Raw genomic sequence first — 20416 nt, 5'->3', positions numbered from 1 at the left:
TTTTGTCAGTACTCACATCATTTACCAGTCCAGCCAAAGTACCAAGTAATTTGTGTAAACACATTTGGGTGTACACTTTGAAATGAGAGGTCCAAATGTTCTATTGTGATGTCAAATGAAGCACTGGGTTTGTGAACGGAACAGATGTTGAGCATGATCCCCGTTCGTTATTGTCAGGAGGCGAGGCAGAGATTGAGCTTAAGTCTCTGGTGAGTGCCTCGGGATACATTAAAGTAATTCCACTGCTAAATGGAGACGTTATACAAGGATAGCCCCTGGTCATGTGAACTTTGCAGAAATCCTTTTGAAAAAGGAGCTTGTGAAGCAAATGCATTGTTTCACTGGTTACCCGTATAACCAACAGGACTAGATCAAAGACCTGAGACTGAACTGAGCAAAGCCCTTTAAATGCCATCAAAATCTGAATGAAGAAGATAATTCCCTCTCTGTGACTGAGTAATACGGCAAAAATCTGACTCAGCTCTAAGTTTAGATTTTGCCTTTCAAAGAAATAGATCTGAACCACGCAGAGAGCAGTTTGGGTGTAGCCTGCTGAATCAGCCATGATCCCCTGGAATGTGAGCTTGTGCTTCACCTCAGAGAACATGTCAACAACCAGATGGCAGCCAAAGGTCAGGCTGCAAGGATTACAGCAGAACTACATCTCGAGTTCAGTCTTTGCAGCTTTCCTTCTTCATAGGGATTGAAGCTCAGTTGGCTGGACAGCTGTTTGCAGTGACACCAACATTGTCGGTTCAATTCCTGCACCAACTGAGATTTCTCTGAAGGACTCTCTTTCTCAACCTCTCCTGAAGCATGTTGATCCTCAGGTTAAAGCACCACCAATCATCTCTCTCTAACTGAGAGAGCAGCCCCATGGTCTGGTAGGACAATGACAACTTTATCTTTCGTCTTTTTCCCATCCAATCCCCAGATCCATGACATCTTGCTTTAGTGCATTTCTAACTAAATCAAGGAGTAGTTTGAGAGAACATGGAATAATCAGATTCAGATTGTGGGATTTCTGAAAAGTGCCCTGAGAGCGTTTCAGTGTTATTTTAATGACTCTCCATTTCCAAGTACATATTGTCTCCTCCCAGCAACACACAACTGGAGCAAGCAGCAATCTTCAACTGCCTTCTGGACGTAGACAGAAAGGGATCACACAGCACCGTATCTCAATGAGCTCACATGGGATCTTGGTGTCACTGATGCCATTGTTGTGCATTTATTACTCCCTCTGTGCCCTCTCCTTTGGCACCCTGTCCTCTGCTTGAGTGCCCCCAATCCACCCAGCTCATGGCCCAGCCTGCCACTTCACTTCAAGAGCAGGGTAGCCAGTGGGATGATGGGCAAGAGGGAGTGATGATTCAGGGTATGGGGGCAGGGCAGTGAGATGCTCAATAAGAAGGGCAGCATGGCCATAAGCTACAATCAGATCAATGATGTCTATGCTTACTTGAACACAACTTTGAAGACTGGCTATTTTGATTTCAAAGGCACAGAAATTCTGAGATTGTCTGTCAGGGAACAAGGCTTGAAAATGGAGCCGGTTGTAAAAGTTGGGATTGGGACAAGAAGGAAGTTTGCAAAATATTTCAAAAATTGTGAGAATTCTAATCACTATAAGTTATTATATCTGGTTATATAAAATATACAGAAATATACACAGATAATCACTGCTGCCTTTGAGATGAAAAGATCCCAGTCCCCAGATTGGAGCCTCAACCTAGGTCTCAGAAGCTGTGGAGTTTAATAAGGTTATTGTATTGTGTACGTGACAAACTGTGCCCCCTTCCTGCGCTCCAAGAGGCAGCAAACCCAGCTGGAAGCCAAATGGCTAACATTCCTCACCTGCTCCATGTGCTTTAAGTGTGTTGGCAGGTGTTTTAGCCCTTGGTGTGGTGATGCCAACCTGCGCTGTCATCCCTCGACGCCAGGATCCTGTCTGGGAAATGACTGTGGTCTTCTTGTTTGAGCCACCTTTCTCTGATTCATCAGAAACATCCGACGGGTTCCGCCTCCATTTTGAGCTGGAATCCATCTTTATTCCGCTATCCGATCCACCATCTGATCTCTTTATTTCTTCACCAGACCAAGTGGAGTTCCTTTCCGAATGCTTCTCAGCGTCAGTCTGAGGCTGGACAAAAAAAAACTCTATTACTTTCAAATAACATGCTCCTCCAGCTTTTTAATTACAAGTGTGGGCAATGCAAGCCAGATAGGTTAAAACAAAAGCTGGTGCTGCAGATGGTTTCCTATCTTTACGAAGATCTTTAACTGTTTTGCACCCTCAATCCATCTATAGCAATTATAAGTGGTACAGAATTCTCATCTGTAAGACAAACTGGATGTGGAATCAGGAACTATGAAATCTACAAAATAAAAACCAAAAGAAATGCAGGTGCTGTAAACCAGAAACAAAAACAGAAATGGCTGGAAAATCTCTGGCAACGTCTGTGAGAAATCAGAGTTAAATGTTTCGGGTTGAGTTCTGAGGAAGGGTCACTTGATCTGAAATATACGATTTGTAATTAGTTTACGTTCTTGAGCTAGACTTTTATTTCCTGCCTGATACGTCTGTTGCAAAGTAAGTCTGTGTTAAAACCTGCCCATCACTCTCTTCATGAGATGATATTGAAAATCTCTCACTTACTTGAAGTATGTGGAAGATATCTTTCATACCAGGATTTATAAATGTAGTACCTGTTAGTTCAAATGCAGGTACAACAAATAGGTAAGACATTCAAAAGGCAAGGCTTTGCCACCTTGAAGACTGAACTGCTTGACAGAAACAAATCAAGCATCATAACTGAGTAGGAAATTAGATCAATGGCCATTTTCTCTATTTAGCAGTTTGGAAAATGTTTTGTTCAGTGCACATTTTATTGGACACTCAATCTTAAGCACCAGAATCTTTTTTTTAAATGAGAGATTCTGGATCAATGCTTTCAGCACAACTGATAATAGCTTACTATGAAACTGCCCCAGAACCTTCCAATTACAGTAATGGATCAGAGAAATTTGGGGAATTTCCAGTGTTGAATGTATATAACATAATGCTGTATCACAATTTTGGTTCTTTTTACAAACTTATGAGTTTTTAAATGAAATAAAATTTTGCAGATGCTGGAAATCTAAAATAAACAAAGAAAATGCTGGAGAAACTCATCAAGTCTGGCAGCATCTGTGGAGAAAGAAAGAGTTAATGTTTGGAGTCTGATATAACTCTTCTCAAATGGAATAAATGTTGTCACTTCTCTTTGGTATTTTTTGCAAATTATTTGAGAGTGCAAGCCAAAAATCTTCGACAAAAATGTCTTTTTTCAGCAATTCTCAAGTTCTCTACTCCAAGTAACTGTATACATTTGTACACCAGACTGAACAGTATCTGTGGTTACTAACTCACTTTATTTATCTTTGAAAACAATCATTATTTTCCATTAAGTATGAAAGCATTCCATTTTCAGAACGAACTGATAAGAATGCATTGTGGACATATGTTCCTGAAATAGCTTCCTCAATGTCCATTAATTGTACTTTTCACTGAATCTCTACTGTGTGTTCTATATCTTGCCATCAAGCATTTGAGCAGATTTAGATTGTGGCAATTTTTTTTAATAGTCTCCAGATTATGCAAAAATTATCCTACAAACGTAATAAATTACCCAATAATATGAATCAAACAATGTCAGCCAATGTCCCATAAGTGAACAAATAGTTATCAGCAAAGTGAAAACTTGATGCCAAAATGGAAATATTATATCACTTTAATCAAATAATTAAATTGAGAGGCACAGACTGTAATTGAGAACAGACAATATTAAGCAAGCTTTTCTTCGGTGACAAAGCTACAGAAATTTCAACAAAATAGGAAAGGAACGCTGCACCTTATAAATGGGATTGAAGTGCATATGAACTATTTTGAAGAATAGTTCAGGTATTTGACAAAACAGTATACTTTTTTAAAAACGATCATCAAGTCATATGCGTCTACAGGAATGAAAATGGCCTTTTGGCCCATTGTGGTCAGGGCCAGTCAAAGATAACTAGCTAACTATTCCAATCCCATTTTGAAGCACTTGGCCCTTAGCCTTGTGTGCCTTAAGTGCATATCTAAATACTTTGTAAATATTATGAAAGTTTCTGACTCTACTATCTTTCCAGGCAGTGAATTCCAGATTCCCACCATCATCTGGGTGGAAAGAAGTTTCCTCACACCTCCTCTAAACCTCCTGTCCCTTATTTTAAATGTGTGCTCCCAGTCATTGATCTCTCTCTACCAAGAGGAATGGTTTCTTCATATCTACCCTTTCTATGCCCCTCATCATTTTATACAACTCGATCTTATCACCCCTCAGTCTCCTCTGTTCCAAGGAAAACAACCCCAGTCTGTCCAATCTCTCTTCATAACTGAAACCCTCAGGTCCTGGTAAATCTCTGCACCCTCTCCAGTGCTATTACAATAGACAATAGACAATAGGTGCAGGAGTAGGCCATTTTGCCCTTCGAGCTTGCACCACCATTCATTATGATCATGGCTGATCATCCTCAATCAGTATCCTGTTCCTGCCTTATCTCCATAACTCTTGATTCTACTATCTTTGAGAGCTCTATCCAACTCTTTCTTAAACGAATCCAGAGACTGGGCCTCCACTGCCATCTGGGGAAGAGCATTCCACACAGCCACCACTATCTGGGTGAAGAAGCTTCTCCTCATCTCTGTCCTAAATGGCCTACCCCTTATTTTTAAGCTGTGTCCTCTGGTTTGGCACTCACCCATCAGCGGAAACATGTTTCCTGCCTCCAGAGTGTCCAATCCTTTAATAATCTTATACGTCTCAATCAGATCCCCTCTCAGTCTTCTAAACTCAAGGGTATACAAGCCCAGTCGCTCCAGTCTTTCAGTGTAAGGTAATCCCGCCCTTCCAGGAATTGACCTCATGAACCTACACTGCACTCCCTCAATAGCCAGAATGTCTTTCCTCAAATTTTGAGAACAGAACTGCACACCTATAAAGTGTGTGCAGCCTTCCTATAAAGTGAATTCTAGAACTATGCACTATATTCTCGCTGTGGCCTAACCAACTTCTCAAACAGTTCCAACATCTCCTCCCTGCCCTTAAGCTCTATGCCTGGGCTAATAAGGCCAAATGAGATGGAAATGTGTTGCTGAAAAAGCGTAGCAGGTCAGGCAGCATCGAGGGAACAGGAGAATCGACGTTTTGGGCATTAGCCCTTCTTCAGGAATTCCTGAAGAAGGGCTAATGCCCGAAACGTCGATTCTCCTGTTCCCTAGATGCTGCCTGACCTGCTGCTCTTTTCCAGCAACACATTTCCATCTCTGATCTCCAGCATCTGCAGACCTCACTTTCTCCTAATAAGGCCAAATACCCCATATATTTTCTTAACCAATTTATCCACACCATTCACACCAAGGTCCTTCTGACCTGCCTAGGGTGTTACCTTTCATCATCTATTCCCTTGCTCTGTATGTTCTGCCCAAGTGCATCACTTCTCATTTATCCGAATTGAATCCCATTTGCAACTCATCATGCAGTGGTTAGCACTGCTGCCTCACAGCACCAGAGACCCGGGTTCAATTCCCGCCTCAGGCGACTGACTGTGTGGAGTTTGCACATTCTCCCCATGTCTGCGTGGGTTTCCTCCGGGTGCTCCGGTTTCCTCCCATAGTCCAAAAATGTGCAGGTTCGGTGAATTGGCCTTGCTAAATTGCCCATAATGTTAGGTGAAGAGGTAAATGTAGGGGAATGGGTCTGGGTGGGTTGCTCTTCGGAGGGTTGGTGTGGACCCTTGTTGGGCCGAAGGGCCTGTTTCCACACTGTAAGTAATCTAATCTAATCATTATTAACCAGAAAGCAAACCTAGGCTTCAAACCAAAGTTTCTATAATTCAAACAAAATCAAAATAATGGGGTGCTGTAGGTCTGAAATAAAAACAGAAAGTATTGGTGAAACTCAGAGCTGGCAGCATCTGTGGAGAGGGAAAGTGAGTTAACATTTTGAGTGCGGTATGAATCTTGTTTAATGAACTCTGTTTCGCTTTCCTCAGGTGCTGCCAGACCTGAGTTTCTCCAGAAATTCCTGTTTCCATAATACAAGCACATTATGGACTACAATGGGTGCCTTCTGTTGTTTTCACATGAGCACAGGTGGCACTATTCTGCTTCCTACAAGCAGAACCGCTATATCATATGTATTGCAACACAGTGATGAAAGCTCAGTACATTTTCAAATGTTATATATACTTACTCCAACTTCCATAATAGCTCAAAATGTCCAACAAATTAGAAGCTAAAAGTTTGAAAATATTTCGTTCACTTGTGAGGCCAAGGCACACAAGGCGAAAGGCCACGTGCTGGAAAATGGGATTAGAATTGTTGCATGGTTGTTTTTATGCAACACAGATGTGATGGGCATTTCTCTGTGCTGCAGAACTCCATGACTCGATGAAACTGACTGGTTTCCACAAAACAAATTTCGCAGTATAGTACCAGTTATAGCTCCCGAAGCAAGTAGCCTCCGGAGCCTTTGCCGGCCAGAGAACATACCAGACCATGGAAGGTCACCTGTCAGGGTCAAAACAATCATCAATTAAATGCGAGTTACTGATTTTACTGCCATGTCAGTGACTTAAATCCCTTCAAGCCAATGAAAATATCAAGTATACCCAAACCTTATTTCACAATTTTTAATAAAGATCTCACTATGACTTGGATCAATTGAATGTCTATTGTCTGAATGATTTTTCAATTTCGAAGCTGCAACAGAATTTAACCTATCCAAAATGGGCGAAGTGTAACAAAATGTGATATGAATAAAGGTCATGCAAAGTTGTTAGATGCCACAACAGGGGAAACAAGAATTGCAATGTATCGCAGTTTCACAGTAGGATGCCAGACCAGAGAGAGCTGGTTAGGGAGGTGACTTGTTCTGCTTTAGATTGCATTTCACTGGATACAAGCTGGTTTATAGTTGACTGCACCAATAAGTTGCTTCATGCTTGTTTCATTAAGTGTTCCAAAATTAGTCATTCTTCACAAAAGTCCCATCTGCTAACCACTCATAGTGGCCATTTCTCTTTATACACTGTTCACAACACTTTGTCTCTATCTTTTCATGACATTGAGATTCCAACAACAAAACTGAAAACAATACTTCAACACGGTTGAAATATATAATTAGACTCCCAAACAGTGTACAATTTGTAGAATCCTATCACATGTATAATTGTAAGGAGAAACATTACTGTACTGTGAACTTTCATATCTCTCAAGACTTGAATTTGCTTCTGAAACTTAAAGCAGCATCTCTACAGTGGCCCCATTCCAACATACGATTACCATGTACTCTGGCCGATGAGCATTCACAGAGTGGTGTTTTGGTACTGTCATTAAAAACACCAATCCAGCAGGTGAATTCCATGGAACACAGGCATAATACAAACAATGACTTATGTTCAGAAACATGAAATATGATTTGCAAGATTGATTCCAGCATTGATCAGAGGATAGTTTGAAGACGTTGAGACTGTTCTCCTTGAGAGATGAAGGCAAAGAGGAGATTTGTATGAGGTTTTCAAAATCGCGTGCAGGTCAAATAGGCTTCATGCTCATGAAATAAAGGAATGAAGATGGCATTGATTTAAAGTGATATGCAAAAAAGGCGAAAAATAATTTTTTCACGTAGCGTGTAGTTAGGGTCTGGAATGCACCGCCTGGAAATGTGGTGGGGACAGGTTCAATTGAGGGATTCAAAAGAGAATGGGACAACTATTTTGATAGGAATAGTGTGCTGGGATATGGGAAAAAGCCAGGCAATTGGGACGAGGGTGTAGAACCAGAGCAGACAGGATCGACTGAATGACCGCCCTCTGTGTTGCAACAATCCTGTGACTGTGTGAACGTGAGTGAACTCCAGAGACAGCATGATGCCAGGTATCAAGGAATAGGCTCCTCATGGTCTCAGTAGCAGCTGCCCATTTGGCAGAATCCGGAAGGTGGAACCTGACAGATCCTGGTTGGTTAGTCAGATTGTGCTCAGACATGAAACCAACCTATTCAGAGCAAGAGGATCATGAGTTACACTTGAGCTGTATTAGTACAGTAGCTGCCAAGCAACGTAGTGATAAGTAATTGTGTTTCTTGTATAGAAAGGGATTGGAGGAGTGAAGGGAATGGGAGAAGAGAGGCTACACTTCTGCTGAAAGTGTGTAAATGCTGGATGAAAACAGAACTGGGTGATCAGATGTGTTTCCACCACAGTTCAATAGCCTGAGTTCACATTCCCAAGGGTCCTGGGGAGGTGATATGTGAGTGGTATCATCTGTAAGTCCAAGTAATGTCCTAGGGACCTATGTTCAATTCCTGCCATGGCCTCTGGTATAATTTTAATCAACTAAAATGTCTAGAATTAAGAGTCGAATGATAACCATTGCCAATTGTCAAGAAAAGCCATCTGGTTCACTAATGTCTTTTAGGGAAGGAAATCTTCCGCCCTTACCTGGTCTAGACTACTTGCAAATCCAGACCCACAGCAATGTGACTGACACTCAGCTACTGCGGACAATTAGGGATGGACAATAAATGCTAGCCGAGCCAGCAACAAGTAAATCTCCTGAATGCATTAAATTATAAGAAATAGCAACCGGTTATTCTCACAATGGTGTCACTTCCAAAAAGAGGAGTACTTTGTTGAGACTATAAGCCTGACTTTTTTATTTCTCAAGCTTCCATGAGGTCTGACCAAAAGGGGACAGGGTCAAGCTTCCTGAGCTCTTGACCACAGAGTGTGGAAATATATTAAAGAGAGAATTTTAGACATGATTTCAAGAAATAAACTTTTCTGTTTAAATAATAAAAAAATTGATTGTGAACGTTCAATGTGTGACATGCAGAAAGGGACCATCTGTCCCATGATTTTGCCCTTTGCCTTTACTAAATGGTAAATAGTCATTCTCTCCAATACTGAGAGATGATTGGTTCAGTACAGTTTGAGGGCGACCAGCCCACAAGCGTGGGGTGAGGTGAGGAGGCAGGGCCTTCCTCAACTACCACAGCCTGCACAGGGGCTGCACTTCACTGAACGAAGCCAAAAATGGCAGGTCTGAGAAGGCTCACCAGAATGATCCCCAGTGTGGAGGGATTGTCTCATGAGCAAAAGTTAAGCAGGTTGGGACTCTACTCACTGGTGTTTAGGAGAATGACAGGTGATCTCATCGAAACATAGAGGATTCTTAAGAGGTTGACAAGGCAAATGCTGAGAGGATGTTTCCCTTAATGGGAGAGGCTAGGACCACACAGTATAATTTCAACGTGAAGGTGTGCCAATTTAAGACTGACATTAAAAGGAATGTCTTCTCTCAGAGGGCTGAGAGTCTTTGGAACTCCTTGCTACAGTGAGCTGTGGAGCAGAGTCCTTGTGTATATTTAAGACTGAGATAGATAGTTTCTTGATCAGTTTGGGAATTAAGGATTATGGAGAAAGTACAGGATAGTGGACATGAGGAATGTCGGATCAGCCATGATGCTATTGAGTGATGGAGCAGGCTCGAGGGGCTGAACAGCCTACTGCCATTTCTATTTCTTACGGTCTTATGGTGTGTGGGAGAGGTCACGAGCCCTGATGTCCACAGGGCTGAATTGAGCTGATTCGCCTTACCTGGCTATCGGGGTTTTTGCGAGAGGTGGCTGGTGTGTTGGCATACGAGCTGATGGAAGAACTTGTGTTAATGTCGTCGGTGCTGAGGTTGTCTATTGTGTCGCTAATCCCACTGCTGACGGAACTGCTGTCATCCCAGCTAAAGAGCAAAAACAAACACACGCCAATTAGAGCCACATGTTCCGTAAACAAAACAGACAGCACCCTGCCATTCTTCCATGCTCATTTTCCAAGCAGCTTGCTGCCGACAGTGGGCGGCTCAGGGAGCTCTGTGGACATGAAGCAAATTAAGGATGCCATAAGCAAGCAAAGTGAAGCTGTACTTCATGAGACACGGGTAAACCATGTAATTCAAACACTTCTCACTTCATAACATATTTATTGCTTTCTGGAGTAAATTTATTCCAAGGAGGGGGCTCTGGTCCATGTCTTATGAACGTCAAAAAACTGCTTTGTGCAACGTTTGTGCATTCTGGCAAACGTTTGCAACTCTGAACATGTAAAGTATGTAGTTCTTTATTGATCATTTGGGCACAAGGTAGTGGTTGAAGATTTTAAGAACTACTGCTCAATGGCCCAGGGCATTGTTGTACCAATATTCAGAGCCATAGGGTGGCGGCATATAGTTGACTTTCTCTTAATTCTGCTCTCGAGAATCAGAGGTGACCTCACTGAAATATGTAATATTTTTAACAAGGCTGAACGAGGCAGAATCTTTGGAATGCTCATACTGTAGAGAAGCATGGGTGCCCAGTCAATGACTTTGTTCGAGATTGAAGCTGCTGTCTTTTTTAACAATCTAGGAATCGAGGGATGTGAGATATTGTGGGAAAGTGGAGCTGGTGTAGAAGTCCAGCCCAATATTTTATTGAACAGCACAGTGGACACTTCACCAAAAGATGAACTGAAGTGTGCAAGAACGGGGTGGGAAATCATCCGAGAGAGGGTTTCTGAAAAGCCACCTCTGCCAATTATTACAAGTGATCTATCTGTGTTTAGAATGAGGCCATCAAGACACACAAAAAGAACCTGTGGCAAATACTATTTCTCAGATCGAGGAACGGTCTATAACCTGATCAAGACTCCCACTAGCATGACTCGAGCAGAAAGCCGTGACCAAGCTCCATTGGGTCAATTCAAACCCTTAACCTCGGCCTCTAGCTACACAATTGACATTGACGCCAGTTAAATTACAATTACAGATGGCTGAAAAATGTCAGAAAATCTCAGCAAACTTCAGTTAAGTTTCCAAAAAAGAGCACGCACACATAAAATAATTTGGATTACGGTGTTGGACATAGATGTCCACTGATATCCTCTGGGCACAATTCCAGAAGCTGTGGATTTGAAACAGGAAATCTTCACTTATGACATGGATATAAGTGAACATCAGCTGCTCTTCACTTCATGCCCAGTTTTGCACCTGCAATCACCTCCTCCAAAACCATGTCCTTGGAGCTACAGGAAGTCATGTATCAGCAGAATCAGTCGATAACTATTAGTATTAAAAAATAAATCTTGAATCTGCTGTTCTTCAGATTCTGCAGTGGAGTCCAGTATCTCCAGGTGAACAAGCGTATAACATTTTGTTTTAACATGGCATGGTGGCTCATAGCTCCAGGGGTTCAATTCAAGTCTCAGGCAATTGTGTGGAGTTTGCACATTCTCCACACATCTGCATGGGTTCCCTCCAGATGCTCCGGTTTCCTCCCGCTGTTAAAGATGTGCAGGTTAGGGTGAATTGGCCATGCTAAATTGCCCATAGTGTCCAGGGATGTGTATGCTAGGTGCATTAGTCATGAGTAAATATAGGGTAGAGGAATGGTTTGGGTAGGTTACTCTTTGGAGGGTTGGTGTGGACTTGTTGGGCCGAAGGGCTTGTTTCCACACTGTAGGGATTGTAATTCTTAAATTCTGTAATTCTTAACAGCCAAGGGTCCACCCACTTGTCTTTGAATAACTAAAAACGCAGTAATTTTATACCACCCTTTAAACTAATGCATACAGCAGCTGTGCATATTATTTTGGAATGACTGAGCAAGTATAATGATTACCTATTGTCATGAGCAGGCCCAGCTATACATGTTTCAACTTTTAACCTGAAATCTAGTCAAAGGCTTTGAAATGGGGCTATACTTTGAATACAAATTATACATAAAGATACTGCTGACAGGAGTTCAAACCAGTCTGTACTCCAGTTCCAATGCTATGCAAGATTCTGTACCTCAAATCAATGAGCCAGCTTTGACAACAAGTGAAATAAACACGAGGAAGGATTAGAAATAATGCCAGAGATGAAAGGTTTTAAGCAAATGCAAAATCAGCAAAAAGGAGGGGCAAGAATAAGGTAATACATCTCTAAGCTTGACAGGTTATCAACGTGCTGGAATTGTCCAGAAACAGAAGATTATTCTGGTTGTGCATCAGATTCCTCACTTTGGAATAGTGTTACTTCCTTGTTATAAGGCATAATGGGGATTCATTGTAATCATCCAATCAAAGGATCCAAGATTCTATTCATTCTCCAATTGGTGGGTATTTGGTGAGGTGGATGTGGAGGTGTCAACAGTAAAACATTCAGGTGGCTAACCTTTCAGGAATATGCCCATTAAGAGTTGGCAACTCAGGCCACCCACATTGTTTCATTAAAGTTCAATTTTCCAGCTTATAAAACACCATTTCATTTTTCTATGAAGCCTTGCTACCTCAGGGTGAAATTCAGTGAAACTAAAATGCTTTACGACAAATGGTGGAAATATGAAATAAAACTGATACAACCAGGTGGGAAGGAGGTGAGGTGGGGTGGGGGGGGGAGGAGGAGGTGGGATCAGATTCCCTTGATCAACTGTAGCAATAGTTTTCATTCTATGCAGTACACAGCTGAAGGTAAAGTTGCCATAGTCCAGCAGACCATAGGCTCCTTTCTCATTCAAAGGAAATCACTCTTGGTGGTTTAACCTAAGTGTCACTATGTCTCAGAATCCTACATGATAACCTCAGCTAATGAGGAAACTGAAAGCATGTTGTTGGTGTCACTCTGCATCACCAACCAGCCGTCTAATCAACTGAGCTAAACTGATGCCTTAACACGCAGGTATATCACAATTCAATCAAAACATGGTTCACTACATCAAAATGAAGGAACTATCAAGGTTTTCTGTAGTGAAAGTAAGTTGATGTTTATTGCCTAATGACCCTGAGCAAAATCATAAAATGCACAAATCAGACAGATACCTAAACACAGGTAAAAAGCTTCAGAAAGGAAAATGCATCTGGGACAGACTGGAAGAATGAAAGCTATGTAGTTGAAAAGGCCTTTGAGTTTTGAATGTTAGACTTTAACCTGAGAGCACAATTGTTAAGGTTGCCTTATATACCTAGCAGCAGCAAAACCTGTAGATATCTTTGAGTTCTTAATGAATGGCTATTTCTCAATCTGGCTTTTTCTTTAGGCATTGGTTCCAAGAGGCTTAGAAAAACAGGCCAGGAGGGAGTCTTCCATTCCTCATTGTTCCTCATTAATGCTTCTTTTTCTTTGTCTGCTACTGTGCCAAACAGCTACTGAAATATAGTTAATTTTTGCATTACAGAGTCTGACTCCATTGTCTTTCCAAACTGGATAGTTCCAGGTAACCCTTTCGTGTCTAATTGGTGTACCTTCTTACACTCATGTAAATTACATCAGGTTTCCTGAAGCCTGACATAATTCACAGGTACCTTTAAATGAAATGGTAATTCCAGTTCAAATAGTTTTATTTATTCTGGCCACACTCCCTGAATCCATGGCCAGGTGATTTCTATGGCCATTTTAGGTCTGTGTCTGACTTTGTGAAACCTTCTTAGTGTATGGGACGATTCAGGGATTAAGACCAGACGATGGAAGTTGAAAATTGGTAAATCCATATTTTATCACTGTTGTGACAAAACAGAATCCATACTGTATGGAAACAGGCCATTCGGCCTGTCAAATCCACACTGCTCCTCTACCCTATCATTGTAACCTTGCAACTCCCATGGTTAATCCACCTAGCCTGCACATCTTTGGACTGTGGGAAGAAACCGGAGGAAACCAATGCAGACACAAGGAGAATGTGCAAACTCTACATAGACAGTTGCCCAAGGGTGGAATCGAACCCAGGTCCCCGGGCACTGTGGGGTAGCAGTGTCAACTACTGTGTTACTGTGTGCAAGTACTCAGCAGGTCTGTCAGTGTTAGTGGAGAGTGAAGCAGATTAATACATATAGTCATAAAAGATTAACTCTCTCTCTCATCACACAGGTGCGACATGTTTGGCAAATATTTCCGCCATTTTATTTTGGATTTCCAACGTTCTCAATTGTTTCATTTTTGCTCAAACCTTTACAAATATTCATTCACTAACTTATTGTGTTCATACAACTTAAACCGAGTAACACAAACTCACAAATGGCTCACCTTCATATTGTGAGACTAATTCATACCTTCTTTTTTTGAACAGTGCAGTGAAAAGTCATGTGCAGCCGACATTGGTATGATAGGTTTACTTACAGTTATAAAACAGTCTCAGAGATTTTCTCTGACCTCTTTCAAGTTATAATTCCAAAGGAGGATTCTGGCATATTGGTTACGCTTTGCAGAGACTACACTGGCTGCTCGAAGGTTCTGAGTACTAAACTGGAAATCAAAAGCCATTCTTCAAAAATGTACAACCTCACTCCCCAGAAATGAAAGTCCTGAGCTAATGGAGCTACAATGCCTTTGAAATATTATCACGAGAACCATACCACACTTCCTCAAGAGATTTCATTTTTATGGCATGATAGATTTGAAAGCAGTAACCTTAAAAGGAGTTATGTGCAAAAGAATTTTGAACCTGCAAGAATTAAGGACTTTTAACCCTTAACTCGAGTGATTTAATTTTAAGGAAATCCTCAGTTTCCTTCAGTGTGTGGGATTCCAACTAAACAAATAAAACCAAAGAACTGGGGGTGCAGGAAATCAGAAACAAAATCGTAAATTGCTAGAGATACTCAGCATCTGTGGAGAGAAGGCAGGGTTAATGTTTTCGGTCCTGTGACTCTTCTTCAGAACTGATTGTAACGAGAAAATGATTGGTATATAAACTGGTGCTGGAAGAGCACTCGGATGCTGCCTGAACTGCTGTGCTCTTCCAGCACCACTAATCCAAAATCTGGTTTCCAGCATCTGCAGTCATTGTTTTTACCTGGTATATAAGCTGGACAAGCAGTGGGCAGGCAGGTGACGGAGATGGATGGGGCAAACAATAGGTGGAGATGGAGACCAGGGAGAGAACAACAGATGAGCAGACAACTGTGAACTAGGACCCCAACTCTTGTGGGGCAGGGACAGTATTGAGTTCGGTCGTCAATGAAGAAAGCAATGACTAATTGTTTAATAAAATCTAGTCTTCTGTGGCAAACAGGAACAGAAATTGCTGGAGAAACTCAGCAGGTCTGGCAGTATCTGTGGAGTGAAAACAGATAGGACGAGGAGAATGTGCATTGCCTGAAACATCGATTCTCCAACTCCTCAGATGCTGCCTGACCTGCTGTGCTTTTCCAGCACCACACTCTCGACTCCAAGCTCCACACGGTCACGTCCAGTGACCCTTCGTCAGAAGTGAAAGCAGCAAGGAAAAGGTGGCATTTATGCTGATGTCAGGTGGATGGGGGAGGGAAAATAGATTATGCAGATAGGCGTAAATGGAGCCCAGAGAGAGAGAAACAAGGGTAGGAAGACAAAGGGAATGTTGATAGTAAGCCAAGGAAGAAGAGAAAATAGTCAAGTAAGAATAGGAACTATGAGTGGGTGAAAATGAGTTGGCTGTACTGACAGTAATCCATTTCACGACAGGACCTGGGGTTGTGCGGGAAGGTAGGTAACATGCTCTGAAACTGTTAAACCCAACACTGAGTCCTGAAGGCCATCTTCTACTAAATTGCCCCCTCATCTTCGTTCTGCCTGCACCAATATAAATGGATGGGTAAAAAAATGTGAAAACCTGGGAATCCACCCACCACCTCAGCAAACATCACCTGCAGCAAGGTGTGAGGGTCCAGTACTGGGCTATTTAATTAACTCTGGACTGGAGGGAAATCACTCTCAATTCCGAGGAGCTGCCTGTGAGAAAGCGAGAGGGAGGGAAGGTAATATTCTCCCTGTTGCCTTGTAGCCAACTGCCGCATGGATCGATACAATGGCACAGCACAAGATACTGTCATTCAGCCCATCACAGCTCTGCTATCATAATGTGACGATTGTCAATCTTCCTTACTGGGAACTGCAGTCATCTAGTTTTTACCTCCATTTAGCAGCTGCCCACTGATTGGATGGGAAAAGCCCTTGCTTTATGAGACTGTGTTAGAGCACTGGTGTGTTCTGTACAATTAGCCACCTGAAGGTTCAGGGATTTGGGTAATTTCACCTCCTCTTCCCCCCCCCCCCCCCCCCCACGACTGTAGGAATTGACATCCCCTGGAATATGGCAGCATCTTGTTCACCTTACTCTAGCTCTTTGAGCACATCATCATATATCAGCTGTGACCCCAGTCAGAGGTCAGGATTTTACATGGTGTGAGAAACAGCTGTCCACTGTCCCCACCACTGTCAGGAATGAAGTCACGAGTGCATCAGTCAATTAATTGCCCAATGTCAGGGAGTTCAGCCCCTTTAATGATCAAGCCTTTGCCCTTTAATAGATATGGCTTTGTCTCTAAACAGAGTGCCATTAGATCCTCAGTCATAGCAGTGCCACCAAGAGCAGTGACTGTTGCTGGGACTGAAGCCAGACAGGATTGGCCATTAAGGAGGAAGCAATGAAATGAAGACAAGTGAGCGACAGGCTCATGGGCAGGACATGTGGTGGGAGGATTGACCAATCCCTCCAGGGCCTGGGCAGGAGGGTTCCTTTCCTCCAAGCTCACCACAGTTCAGCCAATGGAGAGGAGGTCTCCCCACATTGTGAAGAGTTCACTCTTCTCTGTAAAACAGCAGCAGGACTGGCTGAAAGGCAAGACAGATATCCAGCACCATCTCTGCTGCTGGCAGCGGGGAAAAGAAAAGGTTAACATTGCCACATCCCACCCAACATTATTCCCAAACACCCACTCCTCCCCACAGAAATACCAACCGCTATTCCAGCCATTTTGTCAAGGGGAGCATCACAGCAAACAATGCTTCCTGCATGCACAAAATGACAGGGAGTTCAGCAACCCCCCCCCCCTCCCCCCTCCTGCCGTCTCTCCACTTTCCTAATTGACTAATGATGATAAATGGATCAAATCCACCACCTTCCAGTTGGCATGGCTCAGAATCAATTGTATCTTTTCCATTCCAAAACACTAACAATTTGCTCCCATTTTTTTGAAAAATTCAAGAGACTTGTGGGTATTTGTGCTATGGGGCCTAGACACCTTTGGAATTTCTCTTCATCTGCAGAAGCTGTTCAGCAATTCCTTGCGGGAATTATGGCTTGGGTGAACAAAGTAGATTTTTACAATCATCCTTCAATACAGTATGTGTAGGTCAAAGCTGTTCAACAATGTGAGAAACAAACAAGAGCTGTCCAATTCTTAACCCTTGACAAATTTAAATACAACTCCAGAAGCCTGAAGTCATTACTGGAACAGTACGTGAAAAACTTTTCTTTAGCAAAGTAATTAAAAAGTTCACTGAAACAGCAATAAATGAATGAGTTAAAGCTTCATGAGCCAAGAAACTGCAAAAGCGACTTATCGTTTGCCTGAGCTACTTCAGGCGGAGTTTCACATTTTGTTTTAAGTACAGAAGTGCTTTAAGTAAAACTCAATGTCCTTTCATGTGGGCATTTTACCACATCTAGATCCACACACACATAGCCTGGAGCTTTCTCTATTCCATTACAGGTGTTCACTTATTCAGCCAAACCCTGCCACTGTTCCTTTGTTGTGGGAGCTCAGTTCCTATTTGACTACACGCGGGTGTGACAATCCAAATGCTCTGTTTTTGTTGCACTTCCTTTTGCATTTCTGAAGTCTTCATGTTATTTTGTCTCTGTTGCCTTTTTGACGGTAACATTCATAAAGCAAAATACAGTAGACATATGTCTAATTCTGTTCTGGAATTGCTGCAATGTTCTAGTACAGGATTGGCAGTTCAACATTCCAGGGTGTACATGTTGCAGGCAAGATAGAGAGGGATGGAAAAGCAATGTAAGAGTTGCATTACTGACTAATGAGAATGTCACAGCTGCATTTGGAGGGTTTATCCAGTGAAGTCATATGGATAGAATTCAGGAATAAGGAAGGTGCAATCACCATGGTGGCATTATACTGTAGGCCTCTCAATAGCCAGTGGGAGATATAGATATGGAAGCAGATCATGGGAAGATGTAAAAACAGCAGGGTTGTTATAGTGGGTGATTATAATTTTCCCAGTGTTGTCTGGGACATCCTGAGTGCCAGGGGCTTAGGTAGGGTGGAATTTGTGAGGTGCTTCCAGCAGGATTTCTTGAAATAATATGTACATAGTCCAACATGGAAAAAAGCCACATCAGACCTTGTACAAGTCATTAAAGTTTCAGTTGGGGACCATTTTGGGAACAGTGATCATAATTCTGTAAGTTTTAAGACAGCTATAGATAATATTAAGACTAGTCCTTGGTTGAAAGTGCTTAATTAGGGGAAGGCTAATTAAAACTGTATTAGGCAGGAACTGGAGAAATTAGTTTGGGGGCAGCACTTTGACGGTAAATCCACATCTGACATTTTGGAACCTTTTAAAAGCCAGTTGATCAGAGCTGAGAGCCAGCATGTTTCAATGAAGATGAAAACTAAGGTTTGGAAACCTGGATGACAAGATGACAAATTACCTTCCCCTCAACCCCATCCCCCTCCCATTTATCTCTGAGTCCCCTGGCCCACAAGCTCATTCCTGATGAAGGGATTTTGCCCAAAACATCAATTCTCCTGCTCCTCGGATACAGGAAAAAACTTAAGCAAGGAAGTCAAAGGGCTAAAAGGGGCCATTAAATGTCCTTGGTAGATAGGATGAAGGAGAATCCCAAGGCATTTTATGTGTATATTAGAAGCAAGAAGATAATTAAGGAGAAGGTAGGTTCACTCATGAACAATGAAGGGAATTTATGCATGGAGCCAGAAGATGTGGGTGAGCCTTGTCTCACAAATTTGAATGACCCTTTGAGGAAGTGACAAAGGTGAGAGTAGGGCAATGGATGGTGTCTATAGAGGGTAGCTGTGAGGGTTGTTTTACTGACTGGAGACCTATGGCCAGTGATGTTCCTCAATGATCAGTGCTGAGGCCTCTGTTGTTTCTAATATATATATAAATGATGTAGTTGAAAGTGTAGGTTGTCAGGTTAGGTCTGATTAATAATTTTGCAGAGAACACGAAAGTTGGTCAAGTTGCGCATACTGAGGAAGGAGGATATAGATCAGTTGGAAAGTTGGGCACAGAAATAGCAGATGGAGTTGAGTCCAGACAAGTGGTACATTTTGGGAGGTCAAATACAAAAGGAAAGTATACAGTACAAGACAGAACCCTTCAGAGCATTGATATACAGAGGGTGCAAGTCTATAGTTCCCTGAACGTGGCAACACAAGTGGATAATGTGGTAAAGAAGGCATATGGCAGGCTTGCCTTCATTGGTTGGGAACTGAGTATGAAAGTTCGCAGTTATGTTGAAGCTGTATAAAACTTCAGTTAAGCCGCATGAAGTATCATGTGCAGTTCTGCTTGGAAGAACGTGGAGGCTTTTGAGAGGGTGAAAAAGAGATTTACCAGGATGTTGCCTAGTATGGAGAGTATTAGCTATCGGGAGAGGTTGAACAAACTTGGATTGTTTTCACTAGAGAATCAGAAGCTGAGGGGCAACGTAATAAAAGTATATAAAATTATAAGAAGCATGGATAGGGTGGATAGTCAGAGTCTGTTTCACAGAGTGAAAGTGTCAAATATTAGTGGGCATTGAGTCATAGAGATATACAGCATGGAAACAGACCCTTCGGTCCAACTTATTCACGTGGACCAGATATCCTAAACTGATCTGGCTCATTTGCCAGCAGTTTGCCCATATCTCTCTCAAACATTCCTATTCATATACCCATCCAGATGCCTTTTAAATGCTGTCATTGTACCAGTTCCACTGCTTCCTCTAGCAGTTGATTCCATACACACACCACCCTTTGCTTGAAAAGGTTGCCCCTCAGGTCCCTTTTAAATCTTTCCCCTCTCACCTATAACTGATGCTCTCCTCTATCCTGGGAAAAAAGACCTGGGCTATTCACTCTCTCCATGCCCCTCATGATCTTATAAACCTCGATAAGTTCACCCCTCAACCTTCTATGCCCCGGGGAAAAAAAGCCCCAGCCTATTAAACCTCTCCTTATAGCTCAAACCCTCCAACTCTGGCAACATCCTTGTTAATCTTTTGTGGAACCTTTCAAGTTTAACACGATCTTTCCTACAGCAGGGAGACCAGAATTGAACTGAAAATGTGTTGCTGGAAAATTGCAGCAGGTCAGGCAGCATCCAAGGAACAGGAGAATCGACATTTCGGGCATAGCCCCTTCTTCAGGAATGAGGAAAGTGTGTCCAGCAGGCTAAGATAAAAGGTAAGGAGGAGGGATTTGGGGGAGGGGTGTTGGAAATGCAATAGGTGGAAGGAGGTCAAGGTGAGGGTGATAGGCCAGAGTGGGGTGGGGCGGAGAGGTCAGGAAGAAGATTGCAGGTTAGGAAG

The 20416-nt window shown here is 42.3% G+C and overlaps 1 protein-coding gene across 12 annotated transcripts in view; it reads right to left on the bottom strand.

Moving 5' to 3' along the window:
* The window catches only part of nav2a (neuron navigator 2a), a 1099168-nt gene that overhangs the window by 145745 nt on the left and 933007 nt on the right, over positions 1–20416 (bottom strand). For all 12 annotated transcript variants that reach the window (XM_043705381.1, XM_043705372.1, XM_043705374.1 and 9 more), the window contains 2 exons: positions 9681–9819; positions 1855–2140 (listed from right to left, as the gene is read on the bottom strand). In XM_043705381.1, the coding sequence (XP_043561316.1) occupies positions 1855–2140; positions 9681–9819 (425 nt within the window). The remainder of the gene's footprint in view (positions 1–1854; positions 2141–9680; positions 9820–20416) is intronic.

Source organism: Chiloscyllium plagiosum, chromosome 16 (assembly GCF_004010195.1).
Source record: "Chiloscyllium plagiosum isolate BGI_BamShark_2017 chromosome 16, ASM401019v2, whole genome shotgun sequence".
Taxonomy (NCBI): Eukaryota; Metazoa; Chordata; class Chondrichthyes; order Orectolobiformes; family Hemiscylliidae; genus Chiloscyllium; species Chiloscyllium plagiosum.
The sequence above is the reverse complement of the archived record's forward strand: the minus strand, read 5'-3'. Positions and strand labels throughout refer to the sequence as shown.